Here is a 23,724-nt window from a genome sequence, read left to right on the forward strand (position 1 = left end):
AGGACTATCTGCTTCTCTTACTTAAGTGAGTAACATAATCGCTACTTGTGCAGTCGTTCCCATGAAATCCAACGAGAACATAAGCTTAAAGCACTCGGGGGTAATGATGCTTTCTATTGCGGAATGATTAGAATCAGTTCAGTACTTCCAAAGATTACCCTCTACATTCAAAGTTTGCAACCCTCTCTACGTAGAATAATTATCATACCAGCTGTTTTACCCAGTTTCGCCAACATCAAAATGAATAGCTTTTTCTCCCAGGGCCATATAAAAATTAACCACGCCGAATTTCACGTCAATTGTTTCAGCCTGTTTGCTATGGAGGCATACCACTATAAACTAGCTTTCGTATTTGTGACGATGGTGCGGAATGATGAATGGCCTAGGCCCTAGGCCCAGTGACAGTTGTTATAAATTCAAAGCACTAGGTACCAAACATTTTCTTCTGGGCTAGTAGGTAGGTACTTTAATGAGGAAAACTTGGGAAATAGGTGGGGTTTGCTTCCGGAAAACTCAAGTAATAATGGGACAGGTAACTCTCAGAGTACAATTATTTTACAATGTTAAAAGTTGCTAATTGCATTGTGTCCTTTTACGTGTACCTATATAATATTTCTTGAATTTTCCTCCTTTTGTTACGCAAAATTTGCAGTTACCGCCGTATCGGATAAGATGACTAACAGAAGGGTTAATCATCAGAACAAAGGTTCCCAACAATTGCACGTACAATAAACAATGTGAAGTATTATTTTAAGGAGTTGTCGTCAATGTAGGGTAATGGACACATCAGTCTATTTTGTGTAAACATGCGGGCCAAGAAACTCATAGATGCCTACTTTAAGCAGACATTAAACATTGTCCTATTTTCAAAACAGCCATTATCGTAAATCGAAGACCACGTTGTGTCGTAACTAACGGTTATCTAGCATACATAACGCTCATAATATTTATTAAGTTGAACGATCATGCTTGGCCTTAAACATGTTCTAGTGCCTAGGAAATAACTGGTTGGTATACAGGATAATCGATACTTTATGAATGGTAAGACATGATACAACAATGTTAAACATGACATTAATATGTATCAGGTGAAGTGAGGAGAAGGCTGCGCCCGCGCCGGCGCGCTGGGATCAGGCATTGTTTGTCGATGATGCGGGCACTATCGATGGTTCCGCAATGTACGGGCCCACCCCGACATGCATACAAATGTTAACTTTTCACTTACATCAAACATTGACAATACTTGATGTATTTGCCTTTCAAATATTTTTGTACCTCCTACTTAGGACTTAAAATCTACAAAACGCCCTTTGAAAGTTCCCACTTCTTAATTTGTTCACGTAAGCTTATAAAAAAAGTTTCTCACATAATGTCAACTTGTTGGCAGCTCGAAGTAAAGAACTTAACAAATAGTTATTCGGATTTGTTGGGAATTTTAAACGGCACCTACATTGGCGTTTGTTACACAGGAATTTAATTAAACTAACTAGGGGCGTTCTTTAGCAATTTTCTGCGTTCGGTGTCTGGTAAGTGGTGTAATTAAATATCTGTCAGATTGTTTGGATTTCGCGTTGTATCATTTTTAATTTTGCGAGTTAGTTTGGAAATTGTTGGCAAGTTCGCGTGCGCTTGCGTCGCGTGGTGCGGGCCGTTGACGCCATGACGTGGTGACGCGGCAACTATGTCAATGCCGCGCCCGCGTCGACTGCACTATCGCATAATTCTTATCGACCTCTTCGAAAAACAACATTACTACTAGACAGATCACAGGTCCTTGTGTCATTCATACTACTTTATTAGACATTTTACTTACCTAAGTACTGTACTTATGTAGATGCCTAAGTATTTAGTGATAGTCTCCCTTATCATAAAACGAAGTCCTCACTTTTTTTCATTTACTCTTTACAAAACTGGCGTTTCAATACATAAGTACACATACATACAATCTGAAAGACTCATTTGGCTAAAGTGGAAATTTCGGAGATGGCGTTAATTGAATGGAACCATCCATTCTGCCATATCCTGATATCCGGACCACTAGAGCGAGGGAGGAAGAGACCTCGTCTATAAATCTCTGATATTTATTGCAATTTCCTTTTATTCTGATGGAAAAGAGTTAGAACCTTGTCTGCATCTGTTCAATGTGTCCCATCGCAATTTATCTGCGTGATGTAGAACATCTGATTACGCAAATGAAAGAAACCGTGGGATGAGCCTAATAATTACTTAGATGCTAAAAGGCACAAAAGATCCCATTAAGTAAATTCTTTATTGTAGGCTATATTTTTTTACTAAGTATATTCGTGACTGTGTTATATCAGAGCATTCAAGAGAACTGTTTTTTCCAAGTCCTTTTTGTAAGTCACATAAAAGAATAATTGCCAAAACAGCCTAAAGCTTATAATGCTTCTGATTGCTCACATAACGCCTCAATTTAACATAATTGTACACATGAATAAGCTACCAATTAATCTACGGGCTCTTTGAAACAAGTTTCAAAATACACATAGCAAGTACGTACGAAGAGGTTCCACGTAATCAACCTGTTTCTAAGACACGTAAACATGGCCATTTATTTTAACTGCTTTGACAGGATTTCGATACAAAGAACCGTTTAATTCAAATTTACATAATAAATGAGGTATCAGTGCACGGTTACAAGGGTATAAGTTAACCTTGAATGTAAACTAAAGTAAATGCGAGAGGAATATGAATATTTACCGGCTTTTTCAGAAACCTTTATTAAAAGAATACTACCTACTTACTTGAAAATTACATACCTATAGGTGTTAGAGAACTTGTAAGGTAATCTGTTGATCTATAATATATTTTATTTATTTATTTATTTATTCTTAGAGAAGGCTTACGGACTAATCACAATATTATAAGTAACATATTATATAACTAAATTGCCAACAACAAGCCTCCACAGATAATTTCAATCTATCGATATTTACAACAATATGTTACAGTCTTTATAACATAATTTAACATATTAACAATTTAACATAATGTTACAGTCTTTATACCCTAGATACCTTCAGTTTGATTACAATTGCTAGCCAGTTACATTATTTAGAATTTTATTTAAAATCATTCGCAAAAGAACAGTTTTGCCAAACGTCGCCTTACTACGTTAGACTTAGTGCAAAAAAGGTCTATGTCGAGATCCCGGGGTAGTGAATTAAAACTACGTGCACTACGTGAGAAGAACGCGTTACGTCTATACTTCGTGGAAGCAAAAGGTACGTGAAGCAGCGGTCGCTGTCGGAAACCAATGTGATTGGTACGCAGTTGTACTTTTCCTAGTAGTTCAGGACAGTCGACCGCTCCATTCGCGATATTTATCAATAAACATACGTCATTGATTTCACGCCTTTTTTCCAGGGGTAAAAAGTGGTACCTCTTACAACGATGAACATAATCATCCGACCATTGCTGTGCCTTGTAATCTAAATATCTTAGAAATTTACGCTGAACCCCTTCAATGCGTGTCTTATATATTGCATATTGTGGGTTCCAAACCTGGGACGCATACTCCAAGTGACTGCGTACGTATGAGCAGTATAATATCTTAATAGGCTTTAATGATCGAAAACAGGCTGTAGTTCTGATTATGAATCCAAGGGCTCTGAATGCTTTATTCACAATAATATCAATATGTTGGTCATATAGTAACTTACTATCTTGTGTGATTCCAAGATCTTTCATTGTTCCAACTTTGCTGATGATTTCACTGTTAATCGTATATTTGGAATCTATTACATATTTTCGACGTGTGAAGGCCACATGATAACATTTTGCTACATTTAATTGGAGCTTATTGCATGTGCAGTATGCAGAAAATCTGTTAAGGTCGTCCTGTAGTTGTTGTGTATCGCTAAAATTACGTATGACTTTGTGTACCTTCATATCATCGGCATAGAGTATGATGATAATAATGGCGTCCACGGCCGATTTCGACCACGGCGGCTGTTCTCATTTAAGGAGCTCAGCCAGCTGCGCAGGACATATTATAGTGCACGAGCATTTGCGCAGACACAGGTGCACTCACTATTCCTTTACTCTTATAACCCGATGGGACGGCAATTCGACACGACCGGAAAGAGATCAGGCGCAGGACCGACATTTACGTGCTCTCCGATGCACGGGTGAATCAAGCACCAACTTCCAGACTACGAGCTGCTTTGTGAAAGCTTAAGAAAACCCACAAAGCGATTTCGGCCCGACCCAGGAATCGAACCCGAGACCTCGAGCACAGCAGCCGCGCTTGCGACCACTAGACCAACGAGGCAGTCAAATCTATAATACCCAACTGTTAACAGGTTACGCTTAAGTTTAATAGTAGGTACAAGGTAATTGACGGTAAAAGTTTATTACCGAACTGGTAGATAGCAAATCTGTTATGTTCTTTATGATGCCGATGGTCTGATCGCAAATGATAATGGTCAACATTTACCCACTTTATGACTGCACGCAATTTGTACTTAAAACTTTTTTGGTCAAATCTTCTTTTATGGTAGCGTCGAACTTATTTTCTTACGAAACCCTTCAGCAAACAATGTCGGTATTCTCGTAGGTATTCCAACAATATAGGTGTGTTAAAGGTTTACTTATACAGTTATGTTCCTATAAAATAAACATAAAGTAGAATCAACTTCAGGCTTGAGCGAAATTTTCAATCATTCTTCTTGGTACTTCGAAAGACGTTAAATAAATGTTCTGAAGAGGATCCGAAGTTTGACATCGCCTCCATGAGGATAATTAGTTTTGCCTGCTGTTACCAACTTGTTATTTTGTTCAGAAGCCTTAATAACTTTGAAGTGTCCCATCTATCATATCGTAGTTATTACCTACTTACCTATATTGTCGTTAGGTTACGTTAAATTTTTTCAATAAAGGTATCTTCAACTGAAGAAACTTTTTTGCGAGAAAAAATGATCTTAATTAATTAAAGCTAATTAATACCACACTTTGACACATTCAGGATGAGATCAATACGAAAGTACTGATGTCTAGTAAAATTACCCTTCTAAAGAAAATCAGTCTAATGCAAGTGCAATGAAGCAGGCAAGGGACTCTTTTATGACAGTCGCTCACTTAACCCGGTCATAGTTACACAAATATCTCCCACGGGAGCTATTTTTAACGACATTGTACACAAAATGAGAGCCGTCTAGTGTCGGCCGAATGCGTGTTCAACTGTCGGCAACGCTGTCTTGTTGATACTACACCAGTCTTAATACTTTCAATAGCAATCGATCTACTTTTTGAGGCGAATTATGTAACTAATTAACACAGATAGTTCTTCGAAAAACATTCAAAACAAGTGTGCTGCGAAATTCTTAATACTCTACGTTAATTCGCAATAAGCTGACTTTGAGCGTTGATAGTTTATTTTGACATGTGTTTTTAATATACGAGCGGGGGTGGCTATAATTAGATAGGTAATCTCTCACTCCAGATTTCGTTTGATTCTCAGTAGAAAGGAATTTTCGATAAAATTTATGTTGTAAACAGCTATTACTTCGTTATACATTTCACTTATAATCAGATGCTACGCGGGTGTAACCTAAAGGCAATTTGTGGCTGGTAACTTTCACAATGTGAGGCAAATTGTATGCTTCACACACGGGTCGTGTTGCCTTTCCGACGGACCTGTCGTCTGGCGAGACAAGTTTATGTACAACACTACACTTCGTGCCGTTACGTAAACACTTAAGGAATAATTATTATGCGCCAGATTGGTCATTCTAACTAACAATAATAGAGGCAAACCTACGCGGAATCTTAAACAGGGAACGACTTGCTAAAGTGTCAGTTATTGGAGTACGCAATAAATTCACGAGTCTGTGACTTTGAGAGCCTATGAAAATTCACAATTTACTTACACTGTAAATTTCGATGAAATTAACCAGTTATTTTCATAAAATGCTCAACGCAAAGATAAACGAATAGACTGTAAACACAATTAATCTCTGAAACTTGACATTGTAAAGATTGTATTGAAACGTAGAACACAACTAATCAAATCAAAGATTCTAAACGTTTTTCACTTCAATTAAAATCCTGAATAATATAAGGGAAATGCTTTTCCATATTCATTGCTTCAACATTTTTCTAATCCTTCCTTATATGGAAATTGGGCACTTCGCATTTCAAAGATATGACGCTGACTTCCCCATTAGGCTCAGTAATAGAATGTCGTTATTAAATCTGACGCTGTTATGTAGCAAATGTCTATAATTTAGGGAGATATGCTTTAGTATGTACGCTTAAAAGGCTGGTGTGTTAAAAGTAGGAACTGCCCCCAGGCTTCGCCATTTTACGAGCTGGCAATATTGGAAAAATGCTGGCGTCACGTGCACTCCAAACGATTTGCTACTATGAAAGTTTTTTCTAATTGTTGCTTAGCTCCACTTCACTTGCTTGTTTCATTTTGCCAAGATGAAATATGGTTCTCTCCCTAATAATTAATCAAATATTTCTTATTTTTTAACGTTAGTTAACTATGTATTCTATTCTTACGGTGGAGAATTGAAAAGCGAATATCAACTAGGTAGCTTTTAGGTAGCTACTGACTGCTTATAATGACGTCAGTTGATGAACAGTCAATGCTCCATCAATTAAATTATTTATGATTCTTTAAGTTTCCGAAATTTACTGTTCTTTAAGCTTCTTATCATACATTTTCCAACCCTTTTCGTTTTGTTGACCAAAATTTAGCTACAACTTCAATTTTTATAAATAATATAATACAATTTTATTTACTTTGTTCGCAGTGGCACTGGTGTTGGGGCTTATTGGTGATATCACTAAAATGTTCATACGGAGAGAAATTTATACTTGGCTACCTCACGGGCTCAGAGCGCCGACCAGGAGACTTCAGCTACCAGCGACCCGGGAGAGTCATCTCAGGTACCGAGCATCATAAGCTTATTTATATAAAGACGTAAAGACGAGACAAATAGCAGACAATGATCCTTTATAATAAGTACGCACTTAAAACTTCTACACGTAAGTTAGCATCCCAACTAGATACTTAATTTCTAAAGTTAAATATCCTTCCAAAACGACTCCCCGTTCTGTGCAACTTTAAGAGCATTGCCATGTCGATAAATTTTCCATTAACGTCGACACTATCACTCTAGTGACTAAGTTTTTAGTAAAAATATTCTTTGGGGAGCTACATGGAAATAATGCTGCTTATTATACCACATATACAAACGAAAATATATTTATACTAGCTTCCGCCAGCGGCTTCGCCCGCGTGGTGTGTTGATAAAAAGTAGCCTATGTGTTAATCCAGAGTATCACCTATCTACATACCAAATTTCAATCAAATCGGTCCAGCCGTTTTAGCGTGATTGAATAACAAACATACATCCATACATTCTCACAAACTTTCACATTTATAATATAAGTAGGATTAGGGTGAAGCCATCAAACGTGCATTTGTATATTTGGACTGACAAATCGAATCGCCTCAACAAGATTAATGGCGGCAACACTTGGCGCTGAATACACTTTATGAAATTATTTGCTATTGCAAAATAAACAGTTGTGTAACAAATATTGACGTTACCATTTTGTAAAGATAAACAAATTCTGTTTAAATTAATTTTGCCTTGAAACAGGTGCCATTTCGATGGCGGTGGACGAGGTGAATGAAAAGCTTCTTGGTCCAATGGGTCACTCTCTAGACTTTGTCGTGGCGGAAACATATGGCCAAGAGGAGGTTTCTATTCGGCAGGTATGTCCCCTTTCAATAAATTACATTTTATTACCCTAGTAGACGTTAACTTCAATTCAGAAGAAGAAAATCTTGTGAAAGTATTCCAATTTAGTTCTTAGATACTTTTTTCCAATCGGTTGCAAAATTGCTCGGGAGTTCATTGGGAGTGCCCCTGCCCACTCACTCGACGACCATTATTCTTTCACAGGTTGTGAACACAGATTACTCTCAGGAAATGTTATGTTATTGGTGATATCTTACGAGCTACTTCATGTAGTCTCCCCAGACATGATATTATTTAACAATAAAAGCAACAATATACTCAGCTACATTCTCTAGAAAATATAGTTCTAAATAGTTACTAGTAAAAAAATCTGATATGAATGTTATCGAATATGCAGAGCACATATTTTATTCTTCGTAAAAACTTGGCGTCGTGTACAACAGGCTGTCATCATAATTCACACGGAACTTTATTACAAGTTGAATTATGGGTAATGCGATACTACAACAAAACACAATCGATACCCGATAACGTTTACGATATGACATGCTTGAAACACTGTAAAAATAGATAGGTAAATCAACAATAATGCTTAAACTTTCATAGAATGACTTTATAGCCCCAAATACTATTGAGATGATAACTTGCAAAGCACAATAAAAAGCTTATAGAAACATTCATGCAATTTATTACAACTACCAGCCAGTAAGTATACTTAATCAGATTATGTCCCACTAGTCGCAGTTAGCACAAGTTTTATGGGCACAGACCGAAGTTTTACAATAGCCATTAGTACATCGCATGGCACTAAATTCACGTTTGATCCTGCGAAACGAATTCAATCTGCATTGTTCCAAGAAATAAAATCTCCTAGAATTGCATTAGTGCTTCGGATTTTAACCGCCACATGAAACTATCAATTTAACTTGAAATAAAACTCGTAATTTTTCAGCTGTCTTGTTTTCTTGTTAAGTAAAAGGTCTACTTGAGTGTCATTGCATGTTTACTCTGTAATCCACTTAGGCATTGAATCTCATAAAATTAAATAGCAGTGTTCAATATAAAATAAACCTTGATTTAATAGTGTAGGTACTATGTTACGAAGGCCGTCGATAAATAAGTTTTATCTAACTGTGAAGCTTGAAGTGTGCGATATAACGGATGCATCTAGTCAGGGACCAATAATAATGCAATGGCTATTCCTGCAAAAGCAATGACCCAGTAATGGTGGCCATCGACATGCAAAACACGTGCACGTCATTGAAGCGTCTTATTAGTTTAATTCAAGCCACTCTTCGCATCAAACCACTTTGGCTCGCACGCATGTGTTCGTATATTATCCACTTACCTGCAAATAAACATTACAATATCGGTAAGAAATAACAATAAGGTGAATACCGATATCTTATCTACCTATATGGTTATTAACATATGTATTGTGTTTGTTCTACATCAGAAATGAATTACTTAGGCATATTGTACACCGCATCCATTGTGATGACATCCAGGAACTGAAAAGTTTTTTACTTGAATAAGTTTCTACTTCTATTAGTTATTCCTTTTGGTAGCAAAACCATTTCAAAGCCCCTAAACTCCGGCAAAAGGAATTGAGATTCATAAAGTAGAAAAGGACCACAAAATCTTTTCACATTGTATTGTAAAAGCCAGCGAGTAAAGAAGATTGGGTCACCATTAATGCCACCCTCTGTCCGTGGGCTGACGTATCCGCAAAGCTAACGCATAAAATGGTAATCGTGGATTCCTTCCGACTCACCCGGATTCTTGGAAAAAGTATTTTCTTCGAGCAACTTTTCCAGTGTCAAGTACCCAAATGTTTTTCAATACTTTTTTAGCAAAAGATAAACCAATAATTCTAAGAAAATAGTTATGAGAAATCTGTTTACAACTAACACATAAGCCATTAACTGAGATGGAAAAGAAGAAAGCTCTTATTGAGTCGAACATCACTCAATTTATCTTTTGATCTGGTTTTGTTTACACAAATGTATTGCTATATCGTTCCAAGTCTGCTAAGTAACTGCATGTAGAACAGGAAACATCGAACATAAATTCCGCTGTTACAGGAAACACTATCTTTACAAACTTTTATCTATTAGGGGTATTTGTCTGCGAAATTGATGTTGTTGCGCAAAGTTGACATTCGCAGGCTTCGAGCGTAAAAAACGGGAGCATCAGTCGCTGTCGGTCGCATATTCTGCCATGCCGTTACACACATTGTACCCAGAAATCCTTATGGGATGCCGACAGAGAAAGTCGTTGTTACCGTGACCATTCATTTTACTTGCGTGCGTGTATTAGCAATAACATATAGATTGGAAAGCGGTTTTGTTCGTGTCAATACTGTATGCAAAATTAGAGTACCTAGTAACTCAATGCCATTACGTTACAGATAATACTGTAATTGGTGTTTACGTCTGCAGTTAGCTAGAAGAGTACCTACAACTAATTTTTCCCGTCATTATCGGTGTCCGTGTGTATTTGTTATTATTGTAAATAAAATATTCTGTTCCTCTTAGTTTCAACTCATTTCATGACAAATACTTAGATACTATTACTCGTTCACGGTGTGCTTCCCTTTACAATAAATATTTCTGTCTGTTTCAAACTTCTAACAGATAATAATGCTCCTTTTCGTTGGCAGAGCTTAACGTTCAGAAATGCGTAATAAATTAAGTAACTTGAGCTCTCAGCAGTTGATTAGAGATATTTTATTGGAAAGGGAAACTGGCATTTAACGGAGAATAGAATTAGCATTAGTCAAATGTAGCCATAAAACTGTAGGTAATGGATATAATGAACATGCGAAATAAGAACGAGGCTATTTGGTTGGCGGAATCGAAATAGCCTGCCGTCTTTCAGCCTTACATAATTTGATTATCAACACATTAGTATTTATCCTCTTGAATATCGCTAATTAGAGATCAATAGAAAATCCATTGTCTCGCGTAGATCTGCGCACCGGCATACAAGGGGTAAAGCTGCACAAAACTTGAGAACCATATAAGTTTTACGACCTATGTATTACCTATTTATAATGTATTTTCTATCGGCCTTAGATGCCTGATGAAAGGATTAATAAAAAAAATGGAACATTCACTTAAGCACTTTTACTGGACATGTTTAAAATGTAGGTACTGCAATATTTAACATTATTTCGAAACTTACGCGGTTCTCAAACAAAACGGGAGCTGCATTATATTCAGCAGTCACCAAAAAAGTAGAATGTTTACAACCGCCAACCTTAGTAAGTCGATTTAATAAACAAAGCCTTGAATGCAATTTGCGGAGACGACGACGGACATTTTAAAGTTGCATCGTTAAGTTTTTACAACTGCATAAAAAATTGTTTATGACGTACAAACGATTTTGTGAAATTTGTTTTCATTTTTATGTATATATAATTATGAAATTCGTATGTACCAGTATCCGGCAAAGAATAATTTTAAAACCGTTCGTCACTTTCTTTACCGTCATTATTTTTCAAGAAAGCAACACAGTTCAGCCTTTAGATGGAATTTGACTCAGTATTTCTATGTTATACTCCCTTGTGTATAAGCATGCTATACCTAGTTTATGTTGGGTCCTTAATAACCACGTCTAAACTAATTTGGTGGTGCAGGTGGCGTCACTATGGGCAGCCAACGTGTCGGCGTTCATTGGACCGCAAGAGACGTGTGTGCACGAAGGGCGCATGGCCGCAGCTTTCAATCTGCCTATGGTCAGCTACGTGAGTACCCTTTGAACTCGTTACGTCAACACCATGTATGTAGAGCTATGTTAGTTTAGAAAGGAAGATGTTTAAAGATGTTTAAATTTTGAGTATGGTAGTTTTGGTTGTAGTTGGAAAAGTCCGTGTAAAACATTGGTTCCCAGCTGCGTCCAGTTAGACTTTAAGTCGACACCGTCATAGGGCTAGGTAGATTATGAGTAAAGTCCCTTACTTTACCATTTTACCCTCATCTTCCGAGCCTCTACCAAAATATGTTGGGGTCGACTTCCACCATTTACCATTTCATCCTACAGAGAAAATTTGTTTTACGTAGATAATCGTAATGTCTGCGGATTAAAAGGAACATAAAATATTACAATACTGCCTTTATAATTGTGAGACATCTGACGTAATTTTAGTCCATGGGCTATATGCTAGAGATATAGATAGGCTAACGTAACCGCAAGCCGGTGATGGCCCGCCGGCAATATTGCATCCAATACATGTTATCGTGCACGACGTTATGACATCGTTCTAACACGTTTTAGCTGTTACACTTTATCGATGATGTTAATCTCCATTACTCTCATACTCATCAGTGTTTACCCAACTTGATCGATCAACTGTCAGAGTACAATTTAGCATAATCGATATATCGATATATATAAGCGTGTATAACGCTTTACCTGAAGGTAATCGTGTTTAAAAGGTTTTGACATTAAGTGGTTCTAGAGACATGAATATACGTTCCGAATGCTTTCCTACAACAGCTGATAAGACTGCACGAATATATTACCTAAAAACCAGACTGTAGAATGAATCACTTATACAGAACTCGAGGCGAAAGAGTTATACGACATGTCGTACTAAACATAAACAGTGTAAATTGCGATACTAAGCTGCGGTTCACAATAAAACTTGACATGTTTCAATCGGCACACTGCCAAGAGTTCGCGAGTTAATTGGAAAAAGAACAATATACGTTATTGATGTCGAGTTGAAGGCAACGAAACTGCAAATGCAGTCAATGTCTTATGTTAATGGAATATCACAAACTTGTCGAACTATAAACATTATGTATGGTTGGCTACGTTAGTATTTGACGGCAGCAATAAAGCCGGTTCAGCACGTGACGGTTAGCGCTCTTTACATGAGCAATAAACATACTTAACGTAGGTTTCAGTCACAAAGTATATTATAGTTGCTATATTGAGTTTCAGTGTTGTAGACGGTGTCAGTCTGAAAATAATTCATTCATGACTCTTATATGACATCGATAGCACTGCATGATCATAGTAGGCTGGTCAGATGTCATGTTATATCTCTGGTTGTCTGAAAAGCTGTAGAGACATCATTTTGTACTGATTGTGGTTACTGGGCACCGTTATTACTATTTGTTTCTTCATGGTGTTTCTTTGTTACAGTATTGCCGAGATGTTGCCAGTTCAAACAAGCGCGTATACTCGACGTTCGCGCGCACCAGGCCTTCGGACATCGACATCTCGCGCTCCGTGGTCGCCGTGCTCACGCATTTCAATTTCATGCATGTAAACATTATAACAATACATACATACAGTTACACATTTATGTTAATCGTATGCTTTACGTAGTTTACAATATTTACAACATTTTACGACAAGTAGTTATACCTCCTTACTTATTGCTCTTAATTTTATTTTGTCTATGCCCAGCTATGCCTGTTTGCAAAGTTTTTATTTCTCCGAGGGCTAGACAGTGTTGCAAAGCAATTCCCCCTGTAATTACATTATGAGTCCCGTGCAACAGGGATCGTCCTCGACTTTCCTTATTTTTTATCTCGTAGTAATAAAAGAACTTTTATACTACAAACTTAATTCGGTCCCGCAATTTCCTTCCATAAATACGAGCTATTAAGAGATTTGAGTAACCGTAAAATTGAATCGTCCCTTTGTGTCATTCTTATTAGCGCTTGGTAAAGAGGCGGGCAATTTCACTCTGCAAACTTGAGCTAATTTATCTTTTATTTTGGCAGGTAGCGTTCGTGTACCTAAAGGCTCCAAACCACGACTTTTCTCGTTTAGCGCTTGCAATAATAGCTGCGGCGAGAGAGAAGCAAATATCGGTGCGGACTGTGCAAGTGTACCGACAGCCTTATTACTACGAGAACAGGCGGGAGAACTTCTCTCGTAACCCCTTCCTGGACATCGTTCGAGAGACGTACAAAGACACCAGAAGTACGTGACAAGTTTTCATTATTTTACATTGGAAATCAATTTGTTTTGAAATGTTCTGATTTATTCTACTGAAACATCTACATGACATACTTATGCAGTTCCTTTGTCAGTTTCTAGTTATTTTCAAAAGTTGATTCAAAACGTACCTACCTTAGCAATGAAAACTTTACAAGCCTGAAGATCTTTCTATAGTATCGTACGGTTCATGAAAAGTACTGACTCTAAATAATTTCCTAAGTGCATCGTTCATCATTTTAAAGTAATTATTTTTGTTGCAGTCTACGTGTCTGTGGGATATTATCATGATCACATCGGATTAATGTTGGCGTTGGACGCTATGCAGCTTCTGGACTCAGGTAACTTATTACAATAAAAAACTGGTCTGTTACGTTTTCTATAATTGTTTTTTAGGTGGAACTTCTTGTCATAAGTACTTATTAGGAACTTAAACTTATATCGATTCATTGATACGGTCAACTTAAGAACAACGTAACAGTTTATCAAATACATAATCTTTTGCTAATTAAGTAATTGAATTATAAATGGTGGTTTATAAAAAAGTTTTGATTCAATACCAACTAAACCTGCATACTTATTTACCCACCATATTATTATGATTCCTCAACCTGAAACAGCCTTTGTACGTGAATAAAACATTTTCATCACGAAGAAACACGGTATTGATATCATTCTTGATATCGGTCCCGGTATCAAAAGAAAAGTTTCCTGATTACTGTATAAAATAAAGGTATTTGCCCAAACTCTAGTAATGCCAATAGTAGAACCTTATCCCACAATAAATCGAGAGGAAACATCCAATATGCTTTAAGGAAAATATAAGATATAATGTAATATAAGTCCATCTGTGGATATTGTACTCGTACAAAGTTTTTTTATGATGGATTTGTATGTGTATTTTCTCGTTTTTATTTTATAACCGCTTAGTCACTCCACTATAACTTTCAATCTAAGTACCTACTCGACACAAACTCATCACCAACTTTCGATACGTCAGGTCAAGTGTTCAAGCAAGCTTGGTGCGACAGTGTGACCTAATTAATAGTCGCATAGTTAGGACCTTTAATAGGATTATCGTCATGTACTGTGTACCTACTCTGTCTTAGTCAATAACTATTCTCTCAAAGCGAAATACACAACTGAAAAAGTCTCACATCCCACATGTGTCAGATATTCAGAGAATTATTCCTGTATTCTATCTCGCACGCCGCCAGTTGAGTTTATAAATCTACTTACACATACACAAAGCACCCTATTAGCCTTGTAAAGCAATATATCAAAGAGTGACTGTGCAAGTGAAAAGCTTGACTACGTGCTTGATTTCCATAAGCTCGCGTGTGATATATTTGTCTAGATCCTCCCTTTGTTAGACCGACACCAACGCCCCATTATGCGGGAGGAACGCCTTCACTCGCGTTATTCATTCTCTCTTTTCATGGCACATTAAGGACGGAAAACAAATGCATATTAATAACTCTCAGAACTTACATTACATGAATATTTATAGATTCATTTCGCAACCTATTCTGTTGCATCAATAGAGAGAATAAGTAGGCACTGCCCTGTCTGCCCCGTAGAGAAATGTATATGGTCTACCCTTACAGCGTAGTCAATATAAATAAATACATACATGTAAACACAAACACTATCAGAGCGCTGTGAGATGAAAAACACCATCTTTCTGATTGAAAGTACACGAACAATATGTTTCGGGCTCGGAAGCTATACAAATGTTCACTCATATGAAAGTATCAACACATACGCCTAAAAAGTAACCCGGCTGTATCAGAGAACTATTTTAAGATTTCCCTCAAACATGATACATGAAAATAGAAAATAGGAACGGTCATGTTTGTGACAGATAACTAATATACTGATTCTATTTATTACAAACATGTCATCATATTATGGATGACATGTTTTGCTAGCCTGTTTGTATTTTTGTGGTAACTTCGATTATTAATACAGTCGATTTTACTTAAAGGAAAACCCGACTGACCAATTTTCTTGAGCCAAGACTGGTTCGAGAAAAATATATTTCGTTTAAAATGAAAAGGGGCTTAGTTCAGATTATTGGAAAGTAATAAGCTTAAAGATCTCGGCGAGCTATTGAATCGTTATTGGAGGAAGTATTGCGGGGTGTTGGAGCGAGCTGTTTGCCTCGCCGTGAGCACATCGATCAACTGACGAGCAAATATTGTGGCTCTTCAGAAGCGGTGCTATTCAATTGCTGCACGTTTCTACACTGTTAGGTATATGAGGATATAGGTACTTCAAATAAAGTTTTATTTTTTAAATAATCTTAGGTACCTACTTCACGGTTCATGGGTCCTAATCATTATTCAAGAGCACGGTCATTAAGCCTTGGGAAGATAAACAAATGGTTACAGTCCTTATCATGCGTTATCAAATAACCTATTTAACCATAAAACGTGGACTATTGACAACTGGAAGTGCCTGGTAACAATGACGCCCTTTTTCAGATTGTAAAATACCTACAAACGTTGGAAATATAAAAGTTTTATAGCATCGTTTTGTTTGGGCGCGCAGTTTGCACCAGCCAACGGTATTCGTATGACGGATTTTCATGTGAAAGCTCAGAATTCAGGGAAAAATATTTTCACAAACAATTTTCGGGAGAATAGCAGTCATTAACTTTAAACATGGATTAATAAATAAAATGTTACGGTCTCTCAGATTATGTAACTCGGTATGAAAACAGAATTAAAGAATCGTCTTTTGTTTTTAAGTTTAACGCAAATCTAGATAAAGATACAAAACGAGACGCATTATTAAATTGTATAAAACATGTCTGGGATTTTTAAACCCTGACATTCATACTAAACAAAAGAATACGACTTTTTGTTTTTAGGGAGAATATAAGACGCAACATTTGCTCTCCAATATTTAATTAAATTCGGCATTACTGTTATAGTCTTGCTCCCTGTTAATCTAGTTATTACGTATCTCCAAACATTGTCACCACATCACAGACTTTGCCACTATTCGCACGAGGATTTGCAGCGATTGATAAGCAACGATTATATTATGTACCTATGTAGATGCTTTGTAATCTTACCGATAGACAATGTGTTTGGAACGTAGAAATCCATTCTAATATCTATCTATTTATTATTTTGTCAATTTATCCAACACAATAAACAACAAACAAAATAAAATGTTAAAGGGCTAAATTATACACTTATTTAAATTATAAATCTATTAAATTATAATTTATTTTATCTCAGGTGAATATGCAGCTATCGGCGTCGACGTGGATAAATACGAATCTGAGGAGGCAATCCGGTACCTATCTGGGCCGCTCCGCAAGGAACCAGGAGCCAGAACTCCTCAGGCTTTTCGCTCGTACCTGGCTGTAGCCCCATCACCATCACCGTCATACCCAGTGTTCGCGAGAGAAGTCAATAGAAGACTGCAGATGCCACCGTTCAACTTCACCAATCCTTTGCTTGCTTTTGGCGGCGGGAAAGTGGTGAGTAGTTCATGCTCTATATCGGGTGTGTCGTTCATAATCAAATTAAATGAAATGCGTTAATGTACTGGTTGATGTCTGTCGATTAACACAAAGAAAAAAGAAAAATACGTAAAAATAAAAAAAAATTCAAACAAAGTAAATAGAATAAAAATGTGCGAAAATTAGAACACCATATAGAAGTCAGTCATTACAAACAGCTGAAATTCTCCCTTGAAAACTGACAGCTGTCAACTGATCAAAACATTCGATACTCCTAACTTTATCTCTGCTTTACACATGATGTTGTAAATTATGAAAACGAAAAATGAGTCCTGTGGCTAAACCACTGAATGGATTATGTTATTTTTTTTTACAATTCGCTATAGAATATCATGAAGTACATGTGATAGAATTTAATGTGATTATGAACGACACACCCGATATACTTAGCAAGTATCGAATAAATACATGTCAAATCATTTTGTGGCGGGAAATAGATGACAATTTTTTTGATAAATGAGTCTGCAACGGTACAAACGTTTGTCACAAACGTATTGTCAGAACTATGTTATTTAAAGGAGTTACATATTTAAGGTCGAGTTTCAGTAAACCAAAATATTTTGTATCAATAAACCTAAATCATGCATCAAGTGTAATTATATGTTTGAATTGTTTGACTTCAAAATATAGTTTTGAATCGTTTATTTTAACTGCATCTAATTAATGCTATAAAATCCTGTCCATTGTTTTTATTGCAATGTTTATTGTCTAACTGCATGCAGAAAACAAAGCTATTAAAATGAACGTAGCAGAAAGAAGGAAAGTCGTTGTCGTACGTCAAAGTTTAATTAAAAAAATTAATTTTACCGTTTCTCGGTAAAGAAAACAGATTCAGACATCGTTAACATCACTATAGCATTTACATAATACTCTGACAAACTAATTAAACGGGACGTTAATTCTCTGTGTTAATTAAAACCTGCATCTGACACACTGGCATCATTAATCTATATACAGGGTGCTATAGTTACACGAACATGGAAACGACTACATTAGAGCGAATTATGCATCGCGTCCATTTTGCCCTTTCGTAATTAAATCTGCATCCTCAAAGTAATTAATTCAAAGGCAAAGAATGAGCGTATCCGCAACTGGGATGTTTTAATCTAATGAATAAAAGCCACGTAAAGTCCGGCTACAACTTGTACTGTTTGTACTTCATTTACTTACTCATTCCTTCATTTTGTGTAATTTTGTTGTAAGTAAGTAAATGAAGAATGTCAACGCAGGTAATGATGATGACGAGCAACACTCATCACACCGCATTGACTTTGTAAAATCAATTCATCAGGTTTTCTTACCTATGTAAATAAGTAAATTCGCAATAAATGGTTATAGTGGGCGATTTATCCAAATTATAATTATTAAAATAAAAATACTAAAATGCCATTTCATTCTTACTTTTTAGTCTGTGAGGAACAGCGCTTCCGTGGAAATATTTTGCTTCCAACCGGCTAAGCTGTGTTTTGTGAAGGGTATGAGCGCCGGCGTAATTGCAGGCACAAGCGACATATTTCATCTTTGTTTCTCAGACGACGGCGCATTTGCTATGCTTTTGTTATTGTAAACGCTCAAACGCGACTCTTCTGCTCATTTTATATTACTTGTTAATCGGATTCAAAGCTTAATTACATTGCACAAGTTCGTCATTCGTGCCCGAAAAGATGTTTTACAACTAATATGAATATGCTAAAGGACGTAATGAAGTTAGTTCCATTAAGTTTTAATAAGTTTTATACCCGGACATTTTACAATCCTACGCTTTATATAACCAATAGAGGTAGGCAGTTACCTGAACACCGGACCCCGCCCGGTTATCTGACCCTCTAAATGAGTTTTCGTTATTTCACCGCCTATTCGACCCCTAAATGAATTTTCCTAAAGTTGACACCAGGCTTAATGGCTTTCTGGGATTACAGCATGTGAAAAAAGGTCGTTTTCTGTTCATTAATTTTGATTTAAATTGAGAAGTGAAGAATTTAATTACCTGACAACTTAGTTCAAACTACCACCGTGGACTTATCTAGGTATTAATTGGTTTAATAGATTCCTGTAGAGGCGGCATGGCTACACGACTCCGTGTGGGTGTATGCGCGTGCGCTCGCAGAAGCGCTCACCAGTGGCGAAGGGCCGCGAGATGGAAGAGCTATTGCAGCGAGAATGAGGAACACCACCTACCATAGTGTTATGGGGTAAGAGACCTTATTTCATCTTCGTAATATTTTTCCACGTTCACATTGTAAGGCACACTACTGCCTACTTTCAAGAGGAAATCAGATGTGATGTCTTTATATAATAAATGCGAAAACAATGATCAACATGGTCAACGCTATTACGGTTAAATTGGTGAACCGATTTAGAAAATTTTTGATTTCGAGATCAAACACCAGATATTTGTACTCATTTGCATGAAATTACAGGAAGCCCGGTTGAGCCAAGGAAAAATAAATAAACTTTTCGATTTTTTTACGATAAAAGAAAAAAGGTTCAATAACACGAATTTCCGCGCATGATTGTTGCAAATTAACGTAATTTTCAACTCCAATCAGATATAAAAACGGTCACTGGTAGTTCAATTCTTACTGCCACGATTCGTGGCCCACGAAGTCAGATAACGAACTGGCTTACCCTCTGGTTAGGTAACCGCGACGTGCTTCTTTGTAACACAGCTTAGAGATTGTGGCTTGGCTAACAGAATTAGAAGCGATATAGCCAACCGCTTAGATAGTTGAATCGACAATAATCTCGATCGAAAAATCGTGTCGTCTCACAGATTCAAGAAGTTCTTTAACTAGTTTAACGTTTCGGAAAACGAGTAAAACTATCTGCTCTTTTATATTTGAAAAGCCAAAAAAAATCTTCGTCCCCTTTTCCACGGTTGCTTTGAAACAATTCTCAAAACAAATAGTTTTCGTGTTAGGTCCCCATATTGCGTGTTTTTGTGCAGCGACACAAAAGCTTTACCACTTCCTCGTTCAATTAACAGGTCAAAGCTCCGCTTTTATTTTTGTTTTGTTTGTAAAGATTTCATAAAACAACTAGGCCGATACGAAATTCTTTGGTAATATTATAAGAAACTATTTAGAACATACGGAAGGTGACTGGTTGCAGGCTGTGCAGTATTTTTAATTAATTCATAATTTGAACGATGCATGAATGAAAAGGAATTTGTGTGGAATGGGATGGCGTTCCATTATGTTTTGTAATGGAAACGTATACCAAATTTAGATATGAAAATGTCTATACTATTGTCTGGTTTTCCCTCCTGATCAGTTACTGGGTGCACATGGACGAGCATGGTGATGCGGAAGGCAACTACACGCTGCTGAGCATCGACCCAGCGAAACCGCCAGGCCTCTACCCTCTGGCGGTGCTACACAAGTCCGCACCAGTAAGTTATTTGATAGAACTTGACTAAGACCTAGCCAAAGCCACGTGTTTCGCAAGTACAATTAAATTTTAATGAAATTGCGTAAATAAAATTATATTTAAGATAGAATATGAGATATCCTATTCAAGATTATCCTTGAATTTTTTCCAAAAAATTCAAAGGTTTGCAACATTTGTACGGGTGATAAGGCTAATGATATAAATATCTGCATGAAAACACTTACATCTACATGTAAATAGATTCGTTATCAAATATCCGAAACACGTACGCACAACGATACTCGACGTGCCCCGAATAAACGGCATCTTTTAACCGTTTACGTCACATTTTGGCGTGGAAGATGCACTTTGGTGCCAACCGGCGTATGGATTCAAATCTGAAGATACTAAGGTCCTTTAAACTGGAACAATCTGTAATCCTATAAGCATTTGAAATATTTTCGCATGTAGGTAGGTACCTAATTTATATTCGCGTTCTATTTCTGCAGAAAACTGTTTGATCTAGCGAGGAATTTTACGGTAATTTTTATAATACTCGACCAGAAAAATCAGTTCGTGGAAATCGTAAAAATATTTATTTGTCACAGGAAGTTCGATTTTTACGGGAGATGGAGTGGCCAGGCGGCCAGGTGCCCCTCTCCGAGCCACCGTGCGGGTTTAGAGGAGAAAAATGCGTCAGTAAGTAACACCAGTGTTTACTTTTAGACTAAGTACATTTTTACACGTTGTCGCGAACACCCGTTGTTGTGAAAAGTGTAGTCACTTTTCCTTAATGCGGAACTTATGTTGAAAGCTAATAGAATCAGCAAGTGGGCGAGAGTACTCCATTACGAACGGGCAGCGGACAGGGTCCGACCATTTTGTTTACTGGCGATCTAAAAAACTAATATGTACTGTTAGAGCTCGGGTCGGCATTAAGCGCAAGGTTTGTAAGCGACAGTAAGTGGGGTGGGTCGTAAAAGTGTCGTTACGAGTCGTAGTGACAAGCAATGCTGAGCAGCGGGCCATCGGGCGCACGCTGCGCCGCCGCCCGCCGACATCGCCACCTAATGCGAACGAACATAGCTTCACACTACTCATGACGGCCTCACATACTCACTTGTGACATGAAAATACTTTAAAGCGCTATATTACGGCCTAGCAGTCCTTTGTTACGTACCTACATTTTACAAACGAGAGTAATACTTTCAGGTCACAAGTCAAATTCTCAGAAAGCAATTTCGACTCAAACAGTAAACGAAAAGGGTTCGCCTTCATATTTTGCTTACAACAAAACATGTAAAAGCCGAATAAAATCAGTCAAAGGTTTATTGAAAAATAATCTTCCCTCCACTGAATAGTTTAGTGGCTTTAAGAAAAACCTTTTACTTTGATATTCAATGTACGTACTTAGTCATAATAATATCTCGAAGAGGTCATTCGTTTAGAATAGTATTTTCATCCAACACTACTTAGTGAAAAGGAAATCGGTTTTTCTGCAAAGAAACAGTCCATTTCAATTTGTTGAGCTTTATTGACGTGGAGATTTTCTTGAAAAGAAATTGCATGAAGGAAACGAGCCTTCATTCTATTACACTGATAGTGGAACCAATTAACTGAACTATTTGTAATGGCCAGTGCAATCATCTTATCTTTGCTTCTTATAAATGTGTAGGTAATGTGGATTTTTTACCTTTGTGTTTATTTTATACTTCTGTTCATGAAATAGTTCATATAGCGGAGCCATACTTACTTCCTTTGCTCGATCTTTCAAAAGTTCTTTGTGTTCTAGTTCAGCGTTGCGAGGAATCCAGCTCTTTGAAACTAGCCATAAATTGAACACAAGCGTTTATTACAAGTAATTAAAATTCTTCAAAGAAAACCCTATTCCAGCTCAAATTAAGTTCCAAAATTCAATTATGACATTAAATTCCGTTTTCGTTTCGCTAATTCTCTAAATAAATAATGTAGTCGAGTCGGGATTAATGTTTGTTGCAAAGATTAAAGCCATGTCATTCACCTCGGCGTTGTTTTGAAGTATACACTACATTTCAGTCAATCTGGTGATGCACAGACGACTCGGTAGGTCTTGACTGTCTTTAACGACGTAATAAACTGAACTGTACCTAATTCCTTCTGCCTTAAGTTCACTAACTTTTCTAACAATGTCATAAAATTCAAAATCACGCGAGCGTAAACATAGTTAAGAATCACAAACAAACAAATTAATTTGTTAATATGGCACTTCAAACCTTTCGTGATGTTTCAATTCATTACTGGATTACTGAACTATAAAACGTCTAGCGAGTTTTATGCCCTAGCAATTTTATTCTTAGAAAATAGTAAACTTATCAAGAAAATATAACTTTTATTAAAAGTAATTTTATCTTTTATTAATTTTAATAAGCAATTTTTTCAAACGTAGGTCATATTGGAGCATGGGCACTGGGAGCTTCGGGAGGCACATTAGCACTGCTCGCTTTAGCAGCCCTAGCGCTATACCGTGGTTGGCGCTACGAACAAGAGCTGGACTCACTGCTGTGGAAAATCGACTTCCGAGAATTACATCTGCCTGAAGAAGAACAACGAGCGAACAAACTGAGTAGGTAAACCGAACTTGTACATGTTGTCTGCATGCACGCTAAAGTTAACTATTGTTTGTAGGAACTAGGTACTTTCTGTACAAGAGGAATGCAGGTAAGCTTAATATTCTGACGTACTTAGTAGTTGTTTATATTGTATGCTGCACTTGCAAATTCTGCTCCCATAGAACTACAGCTTATATGTTTCCATGTAAGTAGAGCGGCCTTTAATTTTCGCACGCGACGAAAAAGCGGGTTATCATTCCGACACAAAAATGTACTCTATATTGCAGCCTTTTGTTGTCTTTGCCTATGAAATGAATTTGCTCATGCGGTATGAAATTGTTGATGGGAAATATTTCAACGAATGCTCCACTCCAATGAACAGTTTTATAAAGTTCAATGCTATAGAAATATTGGAGTTGAGAGTGCATTCTTTTTATTACCTAATGTAAACGGGAGTACGAGTTGGTGGAGTGTCAAATAGTGTTAAAAATAGAAGTGTGTATTCAGTCAGTTTCTGACGGAGTTATTTTTT

General features: G+C 37.0%; 1 protein-coding gene across 1 annotated transcript in view; it reads left to right on the forward strand.

The window, feature by feature from the left end:
- The window catches only part of LOC124631278 (guanylate cyclase 32E), a 31,527-nt gene that overhangs the window by 1,298 nt on the left and 6,505 nt on the right, over positions 1-23,724 (forward strand). The window contains exons 2-12 of the mRNA XM_047165597.1: positions 6,783-6,918; positions 7,638-7,753; positions 11,380-11,487; positions 12,894-13,016; positions 13,481-13,682; positions 13,961-14,038; positions 16,949-17,193; positions 19,282-19,427; positions 20,509-20,626; positions 21,213-21,303; positions 23,030-23,206. Of these exons, the coding sequence (XP_047021553.1) occupies positions 6,783-6,918; positions 7,638-7,753; positions 11,380-11,487; positions 12,894-13,016; positions 13,481-13,682; positions 13,961-14,038; positions 16,949-17,193; positions 19,282-19,427; positions 20,509-20,626; positions 21,213-21,303; positions 23,030-23,206 (1,540 nt within the window). The remainder of the gene's footprint in view (positions 1-6,782; positions 6,919-7,637; positions 7,754-11,379; positions 11,488-12,893; positions 13,017-13,480; positions 13,683-13,960; positions 14,039-16,948; positions 17,194-19,281; positions 19,428-20,508; positions 20,627-21,212; positions 21,304-23,029; positions 23,207-23,724) is intronic.

This window comes from Helicoverpa zea, chromosome 6, assembly GCF_022581195.2.
Source record: "Helicoverpa zea isolate HzStark_Cry1AcR chromosome 6, ilHelZeax1.1, whole genome shotgun sequence".
Taxonomy (NCBI): Eukaryota; Metazoa; Arthropoda; class Insecta; order Lepidoptera; family Noctuidae; genus Helicoverpa; species Helicoverpa zea.